Below are 24,205 nucleotides of genomic sequence, written 5' to 3'. Positions count from 1 at the left end.
GTACACTGAGGTGGCAGAAGTCATGAGACACCTCCTAATACCTTGTCCGACCTCCTTTTGCCCGGCGTAGTGCACCAGCTCGACGTTGCATGGACTCAACAAACCGATGGAAGTCCTCTGCAGAAATACTGAGCCATGCTACCTCTGCAGCAGTTCATAATAGCGAAAGTATTGCGGGTGCAGGATGTTGTCCACGAACTGGCCTCTCGATTATGCCCGATAAGTGTTCGATTAGATTCATGTTGGGTGATCTGGGCTGCCAAATCTTTCGTTCGAATTGTCCAGAATATTCTTAAAACCAATCGCGAACAGTTGTGGCCCGATGACACAACATCACTGAATGGCTGCAAGTGGTCTCCATATAGCCTAACATAACCATTTACAATCAGTGATCGGTTCAGTTGGACCAGAGGGCTCAGTCTATTCCATGTAAATACAGCCCACGCCATTGTGGAGTCACCAACATCTTGCACAGTGCCTTGTAGACAACTTGGGTCCACAGCTTCGTGAGGTCTGCACCACACTCGAACTCTACCATCAGCTCTTACAAAATGTAATGGGGACTCATCTGACCAGGCCACGGTTTTCCAGTCGTCTAGTGTCCAACCGATATGGTCACGAGCACTGGCGCAGCGCTGCAGGTAATGTCGTGCTGTCGTCTGCTGCCATAGTTGATTGACGCCAAATTTCACCAGAGTGTCCTACAGGATATGTTATTCGTACGTCCCACATTGATTTCTACGTTTATTTTACGTAGTGTTGCTTGTATGTTAGTACTGACAACTCTACGCAAATGCCGCTGCTCTCTATCGTTAAGTGAAGACCGTCAGACAATGCGTTGTCCATGGTGAGACGTAGTGCATGATAAATGGAATTAACGGCACACTCTTAACACTATGTATCTCGGAATATTGATTCCCTAAAGATTTCCGAAATGGAATATTTCATGTGTCTAGCTCAAACTACCATTCCGCGTTCAAAGTCTGTTAATTCCCATTGCATGGCAGAGTACAAATGACGGCTCTGCCAATGGACTGCCCTTTTATACCTTGTGTATGCGATACGACTGTCATCTGTATATGTGCACATCGCTGTCCTATAACTTTTGTCACCCTGGAGTACTATAATTGATGTATTGTTTGAAAATACATGGAAGTACACGAACCAGTTCTAACTATCACTTCAAGTACGCGTTCTCTTCTCGGGAAATTGCTTTAAAAGATTCAAAATGGGCGTTACGCCAGAAACAAGTCAGACATGCTAGAATATTAAAGAAGAATAAAGCAACGGAAGTGGATTCTTTTACTTATAGAGACACTTAACGACACATTTGTGACATCATTAATAGACCCTAAGTACACAGACGAAAATACTGAATGCGTTTGCAATGACGTACTGTGTTACTTGCGACTGAAACTATACAAAACAGGTTACAGAACACCATTTGAATATCAGAAGAAAGGGTTTGCTATAACTCTAACAACCACGCCGGCTACTGTGGCCGAGTGGTTCTAGGCGCTTCAGTCCGGTACCGTGCTGCAGCTACAGTCGCAGGTTCGAATCCTGCCTCTGGCATGGATGTGTGTGATGTCCTTAGGTTAGTTAGGCTTAAGTAGTTCTAAGTCTAGGGGACTGATGACCTCAGATGTTAAGTCTCATAGTGCTTAGACCCATTTGAACCATTTTATCTAACAACCTTCTTGTAGAATTAACTACGAGAAGGTTTGTGTGTAAGGTGGCAGAATAAATGAAGGTCAAATTCGCACCTTACATAAGAGTTTTATACATCGTAACGGGAAGGTGAATATGATACCTAACTTACTTTGGTGCTAAAGAGCTGATTTGCCTATAAGTATGTAATGAAAAAGGGATGAGACTCAATCGACGATATTAACACACTGCTCCTATATAATGCATGTCAATGAGCAGAAGGTGAAACAAGCAGCGACAGGAAACATTTTGTGTGGAAGCAGGCATGGGCAGAATCAGAGGCCACACCACGGGAGGCACCACGATAACCTCTTAGGGAGCATCCCGCGGCGGGAGTCAGTGACCGGACAGGTGACGCTACTGGAGAGCAAGTAACGGGCCACCAAAAGTAGGATAGAAAGAAGCTTTAGAATGCTGCGTTTCAGAATCGGAAATGGATACGAACAAAACCAGTGACGCAGTTGATCACGTGAACAGTGAGTGGTACACATGTGATGTGTGCATGTAACTTTTAGGTGTCTGGAGCAGGCACAAAACGCCTGATTGGCGGAAACGAACTAGGAAGGGGTAATGTGCTGAGATTTCAATGCAGTTTAATGGTAGGGCCCTTGCGATTGGCAGAGAGTTTCCACAAAACAAGAGGAACGCTCCTATTGGTCGAAAAAAGCAGTGACATGGAGAACGAAAGAACCCAGGTGGGGAGACAGTTTGGCTACGAGAAAGACAAGAGTGACATTTTCAGGGACTCTTCTCTGAACTGCATCAAGTGCAGAATGGGGCGCATAATACTCTGTACGACGCAGAGGAGAAATTTGTGTGAACACTGCGTTCACAGCGGCTGACATTCAGCTAGATATTAGCTGTAGCATCATTGAGCTCCAACTGTGGAGAAATGAACCAGCCACTTCATTAATTGTTCTTGCAAGGACTGAGAGGACATTTCAGTATGCATGCTGCTCCATCCATGCGCGTGCATATCGCCATATTCCACGACTAGGGATGAGTACATGTTTTTATGGGAATTTCAGCGGACGAGAGCAGCCATGCCGACAGCAGTTTATTGCAGCTAAGGCAAATACTGCGAGCAGAGGCGTAAACTTGTTGGCTCACCAGCTTGCATCCACTGTAAACTCGAGCGACCTTGCGTAATATTTTGTTCAACTTGTCTCAAAACTAGCCATCCTCTGTAGACTTGATTGTCATCCTTAATAGTACTGAACTTTAAACTAGAATCGGATCATTTATCGTAGTACTGACCAACATTATGACATAATCGTAAGAATAATTTTGTAAAGAAACTTCTAGTTAAAATTTACTATTGTTGCGTTTAGCATTATTTCGCTTTCTGAGGACGAGATGCGTTCGGTTGACAAATTCCATAACATTGTCACATCTACATCTACATCTACATGACTACTCTGCAATTCACATTTAAGTGCTTGGCAGAGGGTTCATCGAACCACAATCATACTATCTCTCTACTATTCCACTCCCGAACAGCGCGCGGGAAAAACGAACACCTAAACCTTTCTGTTCGAGCTCTGATTTCTCTTATTTTATTTTGATGATCATTCCTACCTATGTAGGTTGGGCTCAACAAAATATTTTCGCATTCGGAAATTGTAAACTGTGTAAATGCGTGTAATGCTGTGATAAGATTGCAACATTAAACCAAAATATTTGCAGCTTACACAGCTGTTGTTCTGTCCTCAAAACCTTACATGTGGAAACTGAGTGCCACATTTCTCAGATGCTGGCACAAAACAGACGCGATAAAGGATTTCTCAGCAGCGTTTGGACCCCATTCAAAATAATCGGTTTTCTTTGGTGTCACGATTTCTTGCTGTGGATGAGACACCAATTCGACTCTTCACGCGAAAAATAAAACAGCAATTAAAGCGGTCGGCAGACGCCAGTAGTGCTGCACAACCAAGACCAGGTCGACTTTCATCTAGGATGAAAGTGTGTTCTTTTTATTATTTACCTTCGAAAGAATAAAAGATCAACAGATAAATCAGGGCAATGCACCTGCTCACAAGGATGACTTGACGTTGCCACAATGAGGAAATAAGAATTTTTTTGCACCCTCTGACTTCCACTTATTTCAACATTAAATAAATATACGTCAGTCAAACGTTTATAATGAAATGAAGATATTATATTAGCCAAATATGGATATTTCACAGACCTCACAGAATCTACGAACTGTAAAACCTTGGACAAAGTGAAATGCTGTAACAGCGAACAACACTAAAATCAGATACATTTTTCATCAAAAGAATCATGTTGTTTCACTACCAGGCGCAGGACTATTGGCTACTGTCTTGTGGCGTGTCATCAGGTAGCTGATTTGTGCTGTTTACATGTGACCCCCAGATATATATGTGTTGCGACACATATTTCAGCGTCAATTAACAGTCCGGGGTCTAGCAACCCAAGTTTCAAAGTGAAATGATCCCTAGTAACACGATTAGCAATCCTTTGCTGCCAGAATTGATGGGTTTTGCATAATGTAACACGTCCCTGGCTTCGATCAGGAACGTGATACAGTGAATCACGCTGCAGCGGGGAGGATTTTAAATTCATCATTGTTTGTTTGTGCTTCCACACTTAGCTAATGGAAATTCTCCACCTTCCAACTGTATGACGCAAGGGAACTTTCAGTACATGGTACGTAATAGAGTTAATGTTGTCTCTGCAGCTGAAAAAGACCTTCTTCTTTGCCTGTCGGTTCGTTTCTCCCTCATTCAAAATTGTGCATAGAAGTCCCTGGAAACGTATTTTGTCATAATTTTTATAGAACTTGGCACCGCAGCTACGACAAATTGTTTAAATTACTTCTTGACGCTTTCAGCCATCATTTGTTAATCATTTGTTTTATTGTTGTATAATTTCGGTCTTAGACCACTTTCATGTACCCAGATATACAGTAGCAACAGGAATTCACTGCATTAACAATCTTTTAAGGTTTTACATACAAAAAATTAGAACACATAATGCACGAAAATTCAACGATGCATTAACACTCGTTTAAGGTTTTACATACTAAAAAATCAGAACACAAAATGCACGAAAATTCAGCCATGATACATTTTGACACAGTGTTCTCTGCATATGCTATATCTGAATGGCGACTATTGCATTGTGCTTGTGAGTGCAAATTCCGTAGTTGTCATAAAACCAGTGTCACTAGCACATTTAATACGGTGCACGATACAAGTTTTAACTTACATGTTTTTGCACGTACAATCGCAGTTGACTCACACGATGTGACTGCACGATGGTTAATGTGGATATGGCACTACGGAAAACGCTACTACAAAGAGCTTATACTAAACTACACAGAGGACATTCGGAGATGATGTAGTCGACAAACAGAGAAGAGGCACATAGTTGTCACCAATAGTCTATGTCTATCAAGTTCATCCATATAGAATTAGGATCATGGGATTGGTTAAATAAAATGGCCAAGGCATATAAATTATCAGCTAAGTAAAAAAATGGAATATATGATACTCTTGTAAGTATACAGGGTGTTCAGAAAGTCCCGTTACATATTTCTAGGATTTGAAGAGGGGAGTTATTAGATAATATTTCTAATTGAAATTCATGTCCGGAAACGTACCGTTTCCGTGCTACAATTATTTGAAAACATGTTGGTAACGCGACCGCTTTTACAAGTAATTGATCAGGCGTGACCCAGTACGTCACTTGTATTACAGTTTCACTCATTAATAACCAAATAAATTGCCCATCAACTCGTTGACGGGTTCTTTTCAGCGTTATGTAGTACAGCATCTTGCAATTCGGGTGTGCGGTGTCTCCTTGGAGCACCACAGTCACCCTTCCTGAAGGTGAAGGTACCCTTTTCTCGAAGCTGTTGCGTAACTGTGGAGAAAAGGCTATGGGATGGAGTCAGACGTTGTGGAGATCAATCTTGATAAAGGTGACGAGCAGCTCTTCCATTACCGTGAGATCCGCCATTCAGGAAGATCACGTCGGTGTATTTTGCAAAAGTGTACTCAGCCATGTTGCTCCAACACTCACAAACACGTGAATGAGGCTCGAACCACATTAGAGAGGTAAGATAGAGGACAATGGCATCAGACAATCCGACTTAATCACCCCCACCATGATTGCCCATTTGCATACCTACTAGCAAACATGTGCTCAAATGGCTGTAGTAAGGAAATGGTACGTTTTCGGACATGGATTTCTCTTCAAAATGTTGTTTACTCACTCCCTTCTACAACTCCTAGAATTTTGTAATGGGAATTTCCGAACACCTTGTATGATAAGATAATACTACAACAGCTTATGGTTACGTGGCTATATAGTATTCCTCTATTTCTACCTTGTATGTCTGTCGTCGCACCTTACCTGACAACCTAAGCAAAGCCAACCGCTTTGCATCCCATCTATCTGACACCTTCACCTTCACAATCATTGATGATCTCCACCTTCATTACTTCATACTCCCTACGCACCAATATCTCTGGCCTACCTCTTACTGTCATGCTCAAGTACCTAGACAACATACTGCAGACAGAGCACTATACATTGAATAAGTACTGCATAAAAAACGCAATACCACTCCTAATCAAAATTGCATTACCTGCAGATACCCGAGAGAATACTTCCTCTCCTTTCTAGAAATCCTAGTCACGCATTGCAGTGTAAACTTCCACAAAGGTTTCTATCCTAAACCATCGACATCGTCTCGAATTCTTTCTTCAGACCCAACTAACCTGCTAGTGCCGCCTTCTCAGCCAACGTGGCTTCCGTCCCTTCTCTTCCGATGACCAACCCTCCGGCTGACCCATCTCCTAACTCACTACATTAACAACTGCAGATCTACCATCTTTGTACCCATGATCTCGAAAGAGCTTATGAGCGTGTAGAGCGTCCCGGTCTACACTTCAAGGACCAGAACTATGCATCGCCAATTAAGTATTTCCACACTGGCGTAGCTTTTCTGTCTAACCGGCTTTCCTGTGACACCATTGACAACAACAACATCTGTTATCTTCCATGCTATTGCAAGTGTACCCCCAATGATCTGTCCCCTCTCCATTCCTGTATGTTCTAAACATAGCGAAGATGCCTAAGACATCTCCTCATGTACATCTCCTCCAGTATGCTGATGACATTGCCTTCCTTGCCCAGTATACTACTCATCTGATTCCTCAACGGTCCCTCCAAATCCATCTCAAGCAGTTCACATGCTGGTGCATCCAGTGACTCCCAAAGTAAATCCTTCTAAAACCCAGCAATAATTATGGCACGAAATGCCCACAGTTTCTGCGCCCATAACTTTTACCTTATAATTCCTAATAACTAGCACAATAAAGTAACTCGTACTAACGCTTGATAGCCAACTAACATGGAGATCCCATCTCATAACCATTCAACAGAATACCGAATAGGAGGATTGCACCCTTCCAATGTACTCCTCACCTTTAAATCCCTGATTCAACACACCCTCTGCTACGTAAACGAAGTATGGACTTCCCTTCCTCCGAAATTCTACCAAGTACTATAGAGCCTAAAGCTCCATACTCTGACTAGCCTCTCAAAACTGCTTATGCTCCCCTAGACGAATATACAAAATTACTCTCCTCTGCGCTGAACACCTACGAATATGTAACTTGACCTGTAAAACTGACACCAATTAATGTGCAGTTTCCTCCTGTTCTCCGATCCCAGTACTCTGCCGCGTCTATACCAACACATTCCACAGCACTACACCTTCATACCCAACACATCCTGTCCAACGAAACTTTGATCATTTTGTAACGGAAAAGCGTCACATTTAAATTTCAGTGGTGTGTTGCAATTGCCAATTATTTCAATGTTGATAGGGGGGAGAGATGTTATAAATTGTTCAAATAATTTACAGGAATGCAGCCGGATGACGTAGTCGACAACGACCTATATTTCGAAAGCAGCATATCCTGCCACTTTCAAGGCATAAGTGGCAGGAAATAAAGTGGAAGGTTGTGCTCCTGCCGAAATATCAGCAGGTGCTAACGACGTCAATTGGATGCATTCCCATAAGTTATTTTAACATTGTGTCCGCCTGGAGATATTCAGGTCTCACATGTTTTAAATTGATTGCAAAAGTATATTCTGATTAGTAACTGCACACTTTATTTCATTGTTATACACTTTTCAATTTAAAACAATCATACATATGAAGTCCGGTCTCTTCCTGGAGAAGTAATAACTTACTATACAAAAAGTTTGGTACTCAGCTAACGAAACTGGAAAGCTACTCTGAAGTGCCATAGAATATGGTATAGACATGCGTTTCAAATACAGATATGTGTAAACAGACAAAATACAGCCGGCCGGTGTGGACGAGCGGTTCTAGGCGCTTCAGTCTGGAACCGCGCGACCACTACGGTCGCAGGTTCGAATCCTGCCTCGGGCATGGACGTGTGTGAAGTCCTTAGGTTAGTTAGGTTTAAGTGGTTCTAAATTCTGGGGGACTGATGACCTCAGATGTTAAGTCCTATAGTGCTCAGAGCCATCTGAACAAAATACAGGCAGGCAGAATACGAGCAACGGCAACGCCTATATATGACCACAAGTGTCTGGCACAGTTGTTAGATCGATAACTGTTGCTAAAATGGCAGCTTATCAAGATTTAAATGAGTTTGAACGTGGTGTTATAGTCGGCGCATGAGCGATGTGACACATGATCTCCGAGGTAGTGATGAAGTGAGGATTTTCCTGTACGACCATTTCACGAGTGTACCGTGAATAACAGGAATCCGGTAAAACATCAAATCTCCTACATCGCTGCGGTCGGAGAAAAATCCTGCAAGAACGGGAACAACGACGATTGAAGGGTATCGTTCAACGTGACACAAGGGCCACTCTTCCTTCAAATTGCTGCAGATTTCAATACTGGACCATCAACAAGTGTCCTCGTGCGAACTATTCAACGAAAGCAGTTCACATAATATGCAAAATGCTGGTAATTTCTTAAACTGGGGAACAATCAGGAATGGGGTGCCGCAAGGTTCGGCCTTGGGTTCTCTGCTGTTCTTAATATATATTAATGACTTGCCATTCTATATTCACAAAGATGCAAAGCTGGGACTTTTTGCCGATGATACAAGTATAGCTATCACACCCAACAGACAAGAATTAACTGGTGAAATTGTAAACGATGTTTCTCAGAATATCATTAAGTGGTTCTCTGCAAATGGGCTCTCATTAAACTTTGACAAAACACAGTATATACAGTTCCACACAGTAAATGGAATGACACCATTAATAAATATAGACTTCGATCAGAAATCGGTTACTAAGGTAGAATATTCAAAATTTGTAGATATATGCATTGATGAGAGGTTGAACTGGAAAAAACACACTGAGGATCTGCTGAAACGTTTGAGTTCAGCTACTTATGCTATTAGGGTCATTGCAAATTTTGGCGATATACATCTGAGTAAATTAGCTTACCACGCCTATTTTCATTCTTTACTTTCGTATGGCATCATATTCTGGGGTAACTCATCATTGAGTGAAAGAGTGTTCATTGCACAAAGCGTGTAATCAGAATAATTACTGGAGCTCATCCAAGATCATCCTGCAGACACTTATTTAAAGAGCCTGGACCCTGCACGCCAGCAGGGGAGTTTTCAAGCTAGTGGAAGCTCTGTGATGGGGCGTGTGCAGTTGGAATGATATGGGACCCCTGATACGTCTAGATACGACTGTGACAGGTGACAAGTACATAAGCATAGTATCTGATCACGTGTATCCATTCATGTCCATTGTGCATCTTCACTGTAGCCTCACAATATATATATTCACTTTTGAAATTTGTTATTAACAGTCCGAACGAATTCAAAAGTAATAGCAGTGTACATGGCTACAACACTAGGAGAAAGGATAATCTTCACTGTTCAAGGTTAAATCTAACTATGGCTCAGAAGGGGGTAAATTATGCTGCCACAAAAGTCACTTACCAAATAGCATCAAAAGTCTGACAGATAGCCATATAGCATTTAAAAGGAAATTAAAAGAATTTCTTAATGGCAACTCCTTCTACTCTTTAGATGAATTTTTGGATATAGTAAGTGGGTAATTTCCCCAACCCCCACAAAAAAAAAGAAAATTAAAAATATTAAGTGTCATGTAATATTTTGTGTAATATAATATCTCGTATAGACTTCTTTTCATTAACCTGAGGCGTTCCACATCATTACGAAGTGTCGTATTCATGATCTATGGAACAAGTACTAATCTAATATAATCTCATCGAAACATCATCGATATGGGCTTTCGGAGCCGAAGGCACACTCGTGTAGCCTTGACAACTGCACGAAGCAAAGCGTTACTCCTCGCCTTGGCCCGTCACCACCGACATTGGACTCTTGGTGACTGGAAACATACTGCCTGGTCAGACGAGTCTCATTTCAGATTGTACCGAGCGGATGAACGTGTACGGGTATGGGGCAACATTTTGAATCCATGGACCCTGCACGTCAGCAGGGGACTTTTCAAGCTAGTGGAGGCTCTGTAATGGGGCGTTTGCAGTTGGAATGATATTGGACCCCTGATACGTCTAGATACGACTCTGACAGGTGACAAGTACATAAGCATCGTATCTGATCACGTGTATCCATTCATGTCCATTGTGCATTCCGACGGACTTGGGCAATTCCAGCAGGACAATGCGACACTCCACACGTTCAAAATTTCTACAGAGTGGCTCCACGAGCACTCTTCGGAGTTCAGTCACTTCCACTGACCACTATACCCCCAGACATGAACAATAAAGAGAGAGAACAATAAACACACATTTGACATATTCAGAAATCCAACAGCCACAGACATAATCATACATGCTTCATCCAACCACCCGCAAAATAAAAAATTAGCGGCCCTACGACACATGTTACACAGGCTAAATAACATCCCACTCCGCAAAGAAAATTATGAAAAAGAGTTACCAACAATACAACTCACAGCCACTAACAATGGTTAGAGCACCCGTGAAGTACAAAAACTCAATCAAAAAATTAAAACATAAGTAAAGAAAAATCAAAACAAGCAGCGAGCACAGAACCCCACAGACACTACAGCACACAAGGGAACACAAAACAATAACACTCATGACGTGAATAACAAGAAAAGGGTACACTCTTACATACAAACACACAGCAACACACAAGATAGCAAACATACTAAGGAAACAGGGATTACAAATAGCTTACAGAAAAAGAAACAGCCTCCAGTCACATTTACAAACAACAGAAAAACCAAATAAACACCAAGGAGCAGGTATATACCAGCTAGAGTGCCAAGAATGTAAATCAGTAATCTGGGGATGACAAGCAAGAATTTTAAAACTAGATATAAAGAATATATAAGAAGTTGGAAATATGAAAACAGTCACTCTACCTTCGCCGAACACGTGATAAAAGATGGAGGTGAACCATCCAACATGGAATGTGACATGACACTTATTAGAGTTAATAATCACAACAAAAAGCTCCTGACGTTGCAATAAAACTTTCACATACAAATAGCGATTGCAACAATGGGGAAGAAGGTACTCAATGACCAAATCCATATAAACAATAACTCCCTAATCATGTTACCCACCAAAACAATAACAAACCGAAATGTAACCACGATAGACAATTAGTGTATCTCCTTCCCCTCTTCTCTCACTCTCTCTCTCTCTCTCTCTCTTCCGTCCCCCCCCCCCCCCAAACACACACACACACACACACACACACACACACACACACATACACACAACAAATGAAAAACATCAAATACAACAGAAACAAAAGATAGACAAACCAAACACACAACAACAGTTGGCAACACTACACACTGAAAACACAAATATGTTGATCTCCAAATGGAAGTGAAAGTGAAACATGCGATGTGACAAATATGTAAAAACAACGCCAGAAATATTCCAGCTGGAGTACGAAGACCACTAAATACAGCTCCAGAAACACATACATGTGCTAACAGCGCTGGAAATCGTAAGTAACACCGAACGATACATTCACAATACGGAACTACAAAAGTTGCTTCTAACCTAAAAAGCAAGAGAAACACACGCAAATTTTTAATATATCAGCATATTATATCTATCACATAATATGTTTATTGTATGTATTTCAGGCCACTGATGAAACTTCCCAAATAAATGAAGCGAAACGAGTATAGCAACAAACAAACTGCCTTCATTTAGTTGCGTAGGCAGTAAATACCTCCACGAACCTCACTTTTCTCTGATTAATTTACGAGTTCCAGAAAAACACTTCAGCCCACGTAAAGTGCTACCATTTTAAAACGGAATAAGGAATTAATTAATCTTCTGTTGAAGGCCAGCTACAGGTGATAGTCTGAAAATGTTCCAAGTGATCTCCAGTAATTGTGCTGTAATAAGTCGTCTTGTGTAAACCGTTCCGTGGATGCAAGATATTTCCATGCAAAATTGTGGGCTGCAAGAATTGCACCATCTTGCTTCGAGAATGAATCCAAAAGGTAAACAATACGGCTTGTTTGGTTCGTCTAAATAAAATAAGACTTGAAGATACTGTGGAAGCTAATTTGCACCAGATTCTGTACGCACTGCTTCTGACAAAACAAGCGTGCTACTAACGATGTATTTCGTAATTTTTAAGGTAACAAAAAGTGACAGACCTTTGTTAATAGAAAATTTGGTGATTGTGTTTTAGGATTAATACAGTAATAGTTAATTGTTTTTTCTTATTTCAAATACCTAATATGTACTTTGTTTAAACCTTATCCTTAAATTATTATTTGATAAATGGAAAAACAATTGCATTTAATGCTATCTTTGTGTAGTTCATTTACGTAAGACGGTGGAAACGTGCACCTTTGCTGGGTCGCACTGTGTCAGTACCTAATTAAATTCATTTGCTTTGTTACTAAAAATTAAAATAAATTCAGCCTGTAAATAATAGCTGACTTCATTCTTGTTTGAAAACTTCCGGTAAGTGACTGTTGGAAAAAGAAGTCGCTAAATATCTTGTGAGTTTCGTTCTGGTACTAAAAGCTAAAAGTAATTTTTTTCAAAGATAAGTTCATAAACTGTTTCAAGTTTGAGGAACAGTATTATTCCCAAATTTCGTCCCTTCGGGATTGGCGACTGGTATTAGAAGGCAGAATTAATTGTTTCCAGAAGGCAAGATGAGTTGGTATTGATTCCTGGCACAACTGTAAATACTGGCACTTTGTTTTAGTGGGAAACCATTATACCATTATCAAAGCGATAATTAAAGGTTAGGAGCGATTTAAAGTGTTAGCCTTTGTTTCTGGAGAGAACGACCTGTTTCTGGATAGAACGACCTCCTAGTTTTTCACTAAACGCGACGGAATAAGTAGCCTAAATAATATTCAAACAAAATTCGACGTAGTTAACAGTTGTAATAGAGTCCAACTGAAGCTTAAATAGTTCTCAAAATATAAATTTTATTGCTCTTCGCGAGTTCGTACTTAGACGCTGCGGAAGCCATTCAAGATTGTGGCAAGGTAACGCAGTTTTGCAGGCCACTTGTAAGTGCACTATAATTAGAAACAGAACAGAGGTGTGCACGGTTGTTATACTCGTAACTTCCTCTTATCCGATCATGAAATCCGCTCAGATATACAGGCATCCTACCACGTTTAGCAGGATACACCTCTCCTTCCTTTGTTAGGGTTCTTGTGCCCACCACTCCCCTCCACCCTCATCCTAAGCCTTGGTTCGGAACCTCTCTGTCAGCATCTTCCCAGATTCCTTAAACAAACATCCATGCACATAATACCTCTATTACACACCACCCAAAACCATACATTTCCCATAAATCCCTTACCCACGGCGGTCTACATAATCTCATCATTTCATATGTGTAAATATTTCAAACAATCAGCAAATCGACCTTTTATCTTTTAACCAACACAACTCACCATTTGTCTTTTACTTTTGTGAAAAATTTCAATTTTTAACCCTATCAAAAAATTTACTGTTTTAAAATTTATGAAATTGTTTGATTGTAGCCACACCCAGCGTGGTGGGGCAAGGGGGAAATAATAATAAAGGCAAAGTAAGGCGACTGTGCGTCCAGTGTTCGTGTAACATTTTACTGATTGTTAACGCATTTAATTCCTGTTTTTCCATTTATTAGCATACTCGAAATTGGGCTAAGACTAAAATTTTGTACCAGTGCAAAAAAAAAAAAAAAAAAAAAAAAAAGTAATTACAGCTGCAGCGACTATCAAATCATTTAAGGTATGTTGTCAGTTCACCTGTTCGATTCAGACTTGAAAATGCAATGGTACAATTTCATTATCGCTCAAGGTTTCTCATAAGCAACCTCAAGCAAACTAAATTCTATGAGAAAATCAGGAAAGATTTTCCTGGTCACGCACACATTTTGAATGAGTGGGGTTGATTAGGTCGTTGGTCATAGTCGCCAAGGATAGCTTGAAAGCACTACTTATAAAGGAAGCTAATATTTTTCGATTCTTCTATGTTTCTGCTTGAAACAATTTCAAGCACGATGCTGAACAGAAGACTGAGATTTGCCGGGCACTTCATGAGGATGCAGGGTAACACATTGACGAAAAAGACATAAAACGCAAAATGTTTAGCAGCGATTAATTGGAAGAGAGATGTCATAGGATAATGGAAAACAACTGGAAAAAGCGAAGACATCCATACCCAGGATAAGTTCAGCTATGGAATATACTGGAAGGTCGTAGGTGGACTGATACCAGAATCAAAATTAAGATCACGCAAGCAGAGAGAATCAGGACCAGCGACATAATGAATAACTATTGGGAAGAAAGAAAACGTAATGGACAATTCACTCGTAATCCTAAAGGGACGAAATAAACCAAATAAATGAAAACAAACATGAAAAATTCCTACAACTCCAGTTTTTTAGTTAGTCTAAATGCGTTACATAATACTGAATACAGCAGTCTCCTCTAAACCAAGCCATTTTCCTTGAAAATGATATATAATCTGACAATTTCAATGAAATTTTAACACCGTGCGCTAATATTATACATTTCCCATAAAATAACTTTAATATTAGGCCCTTCTATAGTCTTCTGAGTTACATGTTTGAGTCAATTTTATGTCAACATATTGCGAAAATTTCATGTTGTGATTTTAGATTCGTTTCATGAAAACAATTGAATGGAAAAATTTTAAATTTGGCAAAGGTAAGCCTCTAAATGTTGTGAACATGAAACTAAAATAAAATATACATTGATGGAGCAAAAGTCGCAGAACCAAGAAATAATTAATTTAAAGTAATGAAATTTCATGAGTACATTTGTCTAACCAATATATTTCAGTGATTAACATTACAAGTTCACAGTTTAATATAAGCGCGACATATGCCATTGCAAATGCGAAATACTGGTACATTAATAACCGGTGTATCTGCCAAAATGTTTAATATAAGCGCGCAAACGTGTGGTGTACAGGTGCAGGATGCCAGTTTGTGGGATAGAGTTCCACGCCTAGTGCACTTGATCAGTCAGTACTGGGATGGTTAATGCTGTTTGTGAATTATCTGGAGTTGTCGTCCGATGATGTCCCATATGTGCTCGATTGGAGACAGATCTGGTGATCGAGGAGGCCAAGACAACATGTCGACAAACTGTAGAGCACGTTGGGTTAGAAAAGCGGTACGTGGGCTAGTGTTATCCTGTTGGACAACAACCTCGGAAATGCTATTCATGAATGGGAGCACAACAGGTCGAATCACTAATTGACGTACAAAGTAGTAGTCAGGGTGGGTGTGACAACCGCGAGTGTGCTCCTGCTGTCCTACGAAATCGCACCTCAGACCGTAACTACAGGTGTAGGGCCAGTGTGTTTAGCATGCAGACAGGTTGATTTCAGGCCCTCGACTAGCCTCCTTCTAACCAACATACAGCCATCACTGTCACTGGGGCAGAACCAGCTTTCATCAGGAAATGCAACAGACCTCAAACTTGCCCTCAAATGAGCTCTCTCTTGACACCACAGGTCGCAAATGGGGATGGTTTGGGGTTAGTGGAATCCACGCTACAGGACGTCTGGCTCGGAGCTGTCCTTGGAGTAACCGATTTGTAACAATTCTTTGTGTCACTGTGGTGCCAACTGCTGCACGAATTGCTACTGCAGATGCAGTACGAAGCAGCAGAGCCATACGCTGAACACAATGGTCTTCCCTCTCGCTAATGTCACGTGGCCTGGCCGTCCTGAGCCCCGTATTCTTGTGACCGTACATTCTCATGATCACCGCTGCCAGCAATCATGTACAGTGGCTACATTCTTGCCAATTCTTTCTGCAGTATCGCAGAAGAAACATCCAGCTTCTCGTAGCCCTATTGCACGACCTCGTTCAAACTCAGTGAGATGCTGATAATGACGTCTTTGTCACCTTAAAGGCGGTCTGCTGACTTCAACTCACCACGTCCAATCTCAAAGTTAACTAACGTTCACCGCCATTACCTACATTAAAGCAACCTCATTTGCATATTCATAGTGGCGCTTCTAGTGCCACTCTTATGTAACTGGCGCGAAATTTAAATAGACATCATCTTTCAGATGTAGAAACACGCCTACCAGGTTTCTTTTACGTCGCACTACTGCTTCTTGATGTAGCGATTTTTCTTCCGTCAATATATGTCTTGTCATACAAACCAAAATTATCAGGAAACACTGTGCAATATATTGAAGTAACACGCTTGCTTCTTTAGTTGGGGATTTCCCTATTGATGTCAGACAAAATGGTTCAAATGACTCTGAGCACTATGGGACTCAACTGCTGTGGTCATCAGTCCCCTAGAACTTAGAACTACTTAAACCTAACTAACCTAAGGACACCACACACATCCATGCCCGAGGCAGGATTCGAACCTGCGACCGTAGCAGTCGCACGGTTCCGGACTGCGCGCCTAGAACCGCGAGACCACCGCGGCCGGCATCAGACAAAATATTGATATTTTGTTTCTGTACTTGGCTCCGGCAATAGGCTCTTTCTCGCACAAGGCTACCAACCAATTTGTCCCTTTCAATACGGAGGTGACAAACATCTATTATCTACGAGTAGAAACAGTTCCATATTCTTCACTGGTTTTCTGCTTGTTTATTTAGTACCTCGTAATAGTGGCAGAATAAGGCACTGCTCATGCACTTGAAGTGGTTCTGGGAAACCTTAACAAGCAGAAAAACACAGGATAAAATATGCTAACATTTGCAGCTCTTTCACGGATGCTTCTCATGTCCTGCTTGAAAGCTGGACTTGTCACCAATCAACTCATAAAGATTATAATCATTTTCTTACACTATCAAAGTGATTCAGCGATGAGCGTAATGTTATATGTTAACCGACTGTATCTCATTTTTATGAAACACAGAGGAATCTGATCTTCCTTTGAATGCTACTTGATGAGAATTATCCGTGGATATAAGTTTTTATTTCATCATAGTTTTTATTTACGTGAAGGGCCATGCGTGCAGAAAGTTACTAAAATTTTTTAAGTAATGTTACAGTCGTAATACTCACAATGACTGAAGATTTGTCAAGTTTTGGAATAAATCTCCTGGTATGAAGGCAACTGGATTATTTCCAAGGGACCTGCGAATAGAAAAAAAAAACAGGTTTACTTACATATAATCTGTGACAGTTCTTCAAAATGTGTGATACCTTAATTTAGCTTCCAGAACTACTGTTCGTAGTTTTCAGCATAAGAGGCGCGAAACAATTACTATATCCTTTCCGAATTAAAATAATTATTAGTCACTTATCGATATTTATTTTCTATTTCCGAAATTTTCACTCACGGAAAGCACAGAGCTATGCACTGCATTTCTCAGTCTTCCTTAGAAGAGCATTAGGACGCTGAGCAGTCACAGAGAATTGGTGACACTTTTTGAAATACTTGCAAATCCAAACCCTAGCACAGTAGTACAGGAGAGAGTTGTTGGATTATAATTATCTGGACCACCTGCGAGCTACTCGTACATATAAATCCTTATTTAATTCCACAAAGTAGTCAGTTTTCAAATATCATACTTCTTATCCGTCGTTATCGATGTCTTACAAGAGTAATTGAGGCCCATTCACAAGACGTATTTAGTAGTATGTTCGTTAGTCCAATATTCTGTGCAATTAATAGTAAAAAAGTTTCTAAATGTGTGGATTGTTGGCTTCGAGACCTCAGTCATTAGACAAAAGCCATCAGTACCCTAAGCACACAAGATTAACGCTGGTATAGTGCCTGACAAATGTGCAGAAAACATGTAAAAGTTACCATTACCCTACCACCAGGAATAGCCAGTATAATTGTATAATTTTGTTCCTCATTTTGTTGTATACAACCTACTTAACCCCTATTTTTAATGCATTTTCCTCTCTTCTGCCTGTCTGATCTAATTTTTCTTCCTTTAGCATCAACACATATCTGGTGCAGAGAACGTAGGCCAAGATAATTTCAGTTTTAGTACTTGCGATAGTTTGTAAGCCTTTTCTATCCCTCCACCCCAATTACAGTGACAAATATACTTTGAATGACGAAATTTCCTGGTGGTATTAGCAATGGGCAAATAAAATATTACAAATCGTCCTCTTTTTGTCTTGCATATTCCTGCGTAATATTGATGCTCTACTTGTAAAATACACTGTCTGATCAAACGTATCCGGACCCGTATAAGTGGACATTAGTTTGGTGTGTGCCCACCTCCGCCTTTATGATGGTCTGAATTCTGCTGGAGACACTTTCAGTGAGATGCCTGAAAGTCTGTCGAGGACTGGGCAGACCATTTTCCCTCAAGAGACAGAGAACGTACTGGCGGTTGACGTTGGGGTATGAAGCGAAGTCGACGTTCTACCTCATCCCACATGTGTTCCACTGGGGTCGGGTTCGAACTCTGGGCAGGCCGGCCATTTCAGGAATATTACTGTCGACAAGACATTGCTTAATAAATGCTGCTTTATAAGAAGGTGCATTCTCATGTTGATACAACCAATTCTCGTCTACAATCTGTTACTCTACAATACGCCGTACAGAATGCTGTCAGAGGTGTTCATATCTTTCCACATCAATTGGCTTTAGGCTTTCGCCAAACTCAAACCCTTCCATTGGATCGTCACAAGATATAGCTTGATTCATCACCGCAAATCACTCATTTTCAGCAGTGCACTGCCTACTGGTGGGCTTCTTTACAACAACTCAAGGTCTGCATGCCACTGAGTACAGAAATGTGTAGCTTATGAGGCACTGCTCGACCATTGTAGCCCATTCTTTTTAACTCTCTATTCGTACTCATTGTGTTAGGTGGACTGCTGGTAGCGATCTGGAGCTTACAAGTGGTCCCTTCTGCTGATTTCATGCGATTTTTTGCAACCTGTCTCCTCAATGCTCAATAGTTGTCAATGCTCAATAGCTGTCAGTATATGAGGTATTTTCCTTCTTGTTTTAGCGGTGGTTGTTCCTCGGCGTTTCTACTTCGTAGTCAAATCACAAACGGTCGAAGTGAGCAGCTTTGGTAGGGTCGAAATGTCCTTAATGGATATTTTACTCAGGTGACATCCAATGACTAGCCAATGTTCCAAGTCATTGTACTCTCCACGGACCATACAATACCCCAAGCCTCCTTTTATACTGCCATGTCCGCGTCTCAAGACGTCTAGTGGTGAATAGCGTATTACACACGAGTGTCCCGACGCTTTTAACATATAGTGTATGTTTACATGAGCTAATTGTCGCATTCGATACGGCAACAGCTGAGGAGAAACGCTGACGTCTACACGGGGGACGCATGGATACAGGTGTGTCGTCTAACAGAATACAGTACGGTCTTCACACATGTAGTGACAGTCTGCAAACGTTAACTATGGTTCAAAATCGCAGTGGATCACGTGATGTGTTAAGCACTTCTTTAAGCTCCACGGTTTGCTCACTCTGGAGCTGTTACACTAAGGGGATTCATGCTAACAAGGGAATGGGCAGACTTGCCATGTCGAAACTTGCAGTGATTTCCTTGGCACTCATAGCCGCAGTTAAAATCCACATGCTAAATTTCAGCTGCAGAAACGGGGTGGAAATTACCTAAAAAATCACGAAAATTGGTAATTCCTTCTTTGTCTCTTGCAACAAGGACTCGGGTACAGCCGCGTGGGATTAGCCGAGCGGTCTAGGGCGCTGCAGTCATGGACTGTGCGGCTGATGCCGGCGGAGGTGTGAATCCTCCCTCGGGCATGGGTGTGTGTGTTTGTCCTTAAGATAATTTAGGTTAAGTTGTGTGTAAGCTTAGGGACTGATGACCTTAGCAGTTAAGTCCCATAAGATTAAAAAAAAAAAAAAGTCTGGTACTTCTGGTTTTCGATAGCTGTTGTTACAGCAAGCCGTTTGTTCAAGATCGGGGAAGCTTGTTTATCTTGTTATTGGCACAGCGATTATGAATTTTTGCCGTGTTCATGACCGAGGAGAAGAAGAAGCTACGATACAATTGCCCAGGTAGCAAAGAACAATTGCAAGTTTATTAAGCCTCAGGAACAGAATACAATAACACCTCAAGAACATGCAGGCCTATTACAGTTCCGAGGTAACTCTAAGGAAGAGTACTTATGGCCGACTAGGTGCTAGTATTTTATTTGTGAGGGCACGAATTGCCGTATACTACGTCAGTGGCAGTAACGTCTGAAAACTGTAGAATGTTTGCCTATGCAGCACGGCAGTGCAGTGAGTCCCACTGGGCCATGATACGTAGCAAAGATTGGTATAGTTTTTTGCCTACTGATACTGTGTCGTTATGCTAGATTACCACTTATTCTGTAGCATAAATCGAAATGGAGGTTACACAACGACCAGAAACGCGAGAAGCAATTTAAAGTGAAGCTGTTGAAGTTCTGAAGCGCCAGGTATACGCGTTACTCCAGGATAATGGAGAACAAAACCGGGGTAATGCGTAGTTGCAGACTGAGCTGGAAGCGTTACAAGTCGCGACTGGGCTGACGCAATCTTACTAAGGGGATTCCACGACGTTAGTGAACGTTCCTGTCCCATACATTGGTCCTATGGTGGCTAGTCTCATTTCGCCTTTTTCTGAGAAACATCCGAAGATGTATTTGCATATCTGGATGTTATGAGAAAGCAGATCGATTAGGGAATTGGTTTGATGCTACATCTCTGCCTACGGTTAACGGGTGACGCTAAAACATATGTCACGTATCAGGTAACCCTTAGTACAACACAGACATCTGACCAACTGGCCGATGGGCTTGGACAATGCTATCATAAGCAAAATATTGCCAAATTTTTAAGGGAAAGCTCATGGGATTTACACAGAAGCACACTGAGTCTAGAGGTATTCTCTGATAGAATTCGTAAGGTGAAATCGCAGATGCAAAAGTTGACGCACAGTGCAGAGGCAGATAGAAACCTCTTGAAGGCAGTAGTGAATAGGGTCTAGGATTTATTCGTAAGCGATATTTCGGCGGATATGTGACGACGCGTGAGGATGGAAAATCCTTGTGATCTGCCGTCAGTTATCAGGATTTCCATATAGCTGGCAGAAAAAAATGTTCAAATGTGTGTGAAATCTTATGGGACTTAACTGCTAAGATCATCAGTCCCTAAGCTTACACACTAATTAACCTAAATTATCCTAAGGACAAACACAAACACCCATGCCCCAGGGAGGACTCGAACCTCCGCCGGGACCAGCCGCACAATCCATCACTGCAGATAGCTGGAAGAGATAGATATTGCGACTCAGAAACGGAGTGTTCGTTTGTATTCTCCTCTGACGTCAAAATGCATCAGATGTGGACAAGTAGGCCTCTGAAGAAGCAGTGGTGCCAGTCTCAATGTTTTGAGGGTCGTGATGTTGGGCGTAAGACACGTGATGGCAGAAGTAGAAAGCAGGATAAACACAATCGAAGGAAGCGTTAGTCAAACGCAATTGGAACTATCTTAATCCTCAGAGTTCATTCCCAATAAAACGGCACACTGCAAGGACATGTGTTCGCTTGACACAATAAATAATGAGGAACATAAATTCTTGGTGGTCACGAGTGCACTCTTGTCGATTGTTAGTAGGACAGAACGGAACGACTGAGTTGACGATTTCATGAATGGGATGGTTAGGGTATTAAAAGATACTACTGGCCATGGGCGTACCCAGCGAGGGACAGGGGGGGGGGGGGGGGAGCTGCCCCCCCCCCCCCCAGAAGACATTCGCAGTTTTTCACTAGTTTACTGTTTTATTTAATAAGAAATGCTGCATGTTTTCTCGGATTGTACAAGTGCATTCTTGTATTTAAAATGTTAATTAAAAGCAATTTTTCACTGGTTTACTGTTTTATTTAATAAGGAGTTCTGTATGTTGACTCGAGTCCTTGTTTCCTGAGACTAGTATGACCTGCCCCCCCCCCCCCCCCCCCAGTTCAGTTCCTGGGTACGCCTTTGCTACTGGCGTTCTGCAGACGCTTGTGAGTTGGTTTGATGCAGTTCAGAAAAGTAGTATAATCGTATCCACTTCGCTATTTTGTGAAAATGTGGAGTCTGAAGAAGTTGTAGCGCCGACCGAAGTACATGTGGGATGTACTCAAGTAATTGAGTGTGTCAGTAGTAACATGACTCTACACCACTGGGTGATAATGGTTGTTATTTTGAGGCCGTGGAGCCTGGGATGGTTGTATAGGAAACTTCATGTGCTACTGAGTTTTTTGTCGTTCAGAGTGGTGGCTTTAAAATACACTGAAGAGCCAAAGAAAGTGGTACACCTGCCTAATATCGTGTAGGGCCCTCGCGAGCACGCAGAAGTGCCGCAACACCACGTGGCATGGTCTCGACTAATGTCTGAAGTAGTCTAGAGGGAACTGACACCATGAATCCTGCTGGGCTGTCCATAAATCCGTAAGAGTACGAAGGGGTGGAGATCTCTTCTGAACAGCACGTTGCAGGGCATCCCAGATATGCTCAATAATGTTCATGTCTGAGGGGTTCGGTGGCCAGCCGAAGTGTTTAAACTCAGAAGAGTGGTCCTGGAGGCACTCTGTAGCAATTCTGAACATGTGGGGTGTCTCACTGTCCTGCTAGAATTGCCTCCGTCGGAATGCACAATACACATGAATGGATGCAGGTGATCAGATAGGATGCTTATATACATGTCACATGTCAGAGTCGTATCTAGACGTATCAAGGGTCCCATATCATTCCAACTGCACATACCCCACTCTATTACAGAGCCTCCACTAGCTTGAACAGTCCCCTGCTGACATACATGGTCCATGGATTCATGAGGTTGTGTCCATACCAGTAAACGTCCATCCTCTCGATAGAATTTGAAACGAGACTCATCCGACCAGACAACATGTTTCCAGTCATCAACTGTCAATGTCGGTGTTGACATGCCCAGGCGGTGCGCAAAGCTTTGTGTCGTGCAGTCATCAAGGGTACACGAGTGGGTCTTCGGCTCCGAAAGACTATGTCGATGATGTTTTATTGAATGGTTCGCACGCTGACACTTGTTAATGGCCCAGCACTGAAATCTGCAACAATTAGCGGAAGTGTTGCATTTGTCACGTTCAACGATTCTCGTCAGTCGTCGTTGGACCCGTTGTTGTAGGATGTTTTTGGGGTGCAACGATGCCGGAGGTTTGATGTTTGGTAAAACAGATTCCTGATATTCACGGCACACTCGGGAAATGGTCGTACGGGATGATCCCCATTTCATCGCTGCCTCGGAGATGCTGTGTCGCTCGTACGCCGACTATAACATCACGTTCAAACTCACTTTAATGTTGATAACCTGCCATTGTAGCATCAGTAACCGATCTACCAACTGCGCCATACACTTGTTGTCTTATATAGGCGTTGCCGACCGCAACGTCGTATTCTGCCTGTTGACTTATCTCTGTATTTGAATACGCACGCCTATACCAGTTTCTTTGTCGCTACACTGTAGATACTAGGGAGGATTCAGAGGAAGTTACTGATGATATTAGTTGTGTTGCGGGTGTTGTGGGTATTGGGGACGTACAGATTCATTTTTTTCCCGAAGGATGCAAATTCGGTGCCATTTCGGATGACGCCACCTTCTCCAAAGGAGGAAGGGAAGAAGACAAAAGGGGGAAAGATGCTTGTATAGCTAATATGCTAGCTGACAAGACTGAATCCTTTCAGAAATGTGTGGCTGAGATTCAGGGTGAATTTGATGATACTTGCAATGTTATGGGTTCTGAGAATAGAGAAAACGTCGCGTAATTGTTAGTAAAAGCAGTCAAATTCGTGGAGACATCGTTTCATCCAAAGGAGACAGCTAGGAGTGAGACAATGTCGCAAGAGTCTATTATCATGAAAGTAGAACCACTTATACTGCGTACGGCGTCATTAAGGTCACTGCATATGGTAAAGTGCCGAAGATCACAAAGAAGTTGGTTTTGAATAGGGAAGGTATAAGGAAGCATGGCACTGCTATGCGTAGTTGATCGGTAAG

The 24,205-nt window shown here is 41.8% G+C and overlaps 1 protein-coding gene across 1 annotated transcript in view; it reads right to left on the bottom strand.

The window, feature by feature from the left end:
• The window catches only part of LOC124556230 (relaxin receptor 1-like), a 370,951-nt gene that overhangs the window by 196,465 nt on the left and 150,281 nt on the right, over positions 1 to 24,205 (bottom strand). The window contains exon 4 of the mRNA XM_047130220.1: positions 17,268 to 17,339. Coding sequence (XP_046986176.1) covers positions 17,268 to 17,339 — 72 coding nt within the window. The remainder of the gene's footprint in view (positions 1 to 17,267; positions 17,340 to 24,205) is intronic.

Source organism: Schistocerca americana, chromosome X (genome assembly GCF_021461395.2).
Source record: "Schistocerca americana isolate TAMUIC-IGC-003095 chromosome X, iqSchAmer2.1, whole genome shotgun sequence".
In the NCBI taxonomy this organism is placed as follows: Eukaryota; Metazoa; Arthropoda; class Insecta; order Orthoptera; family Acrididae; genus Schistocerca; species Schistocerca americana.
Note: the sequence above shows the minus strand (reverse complement) of the source record. Positions and strands in the feature narration are given on the sequence as shown.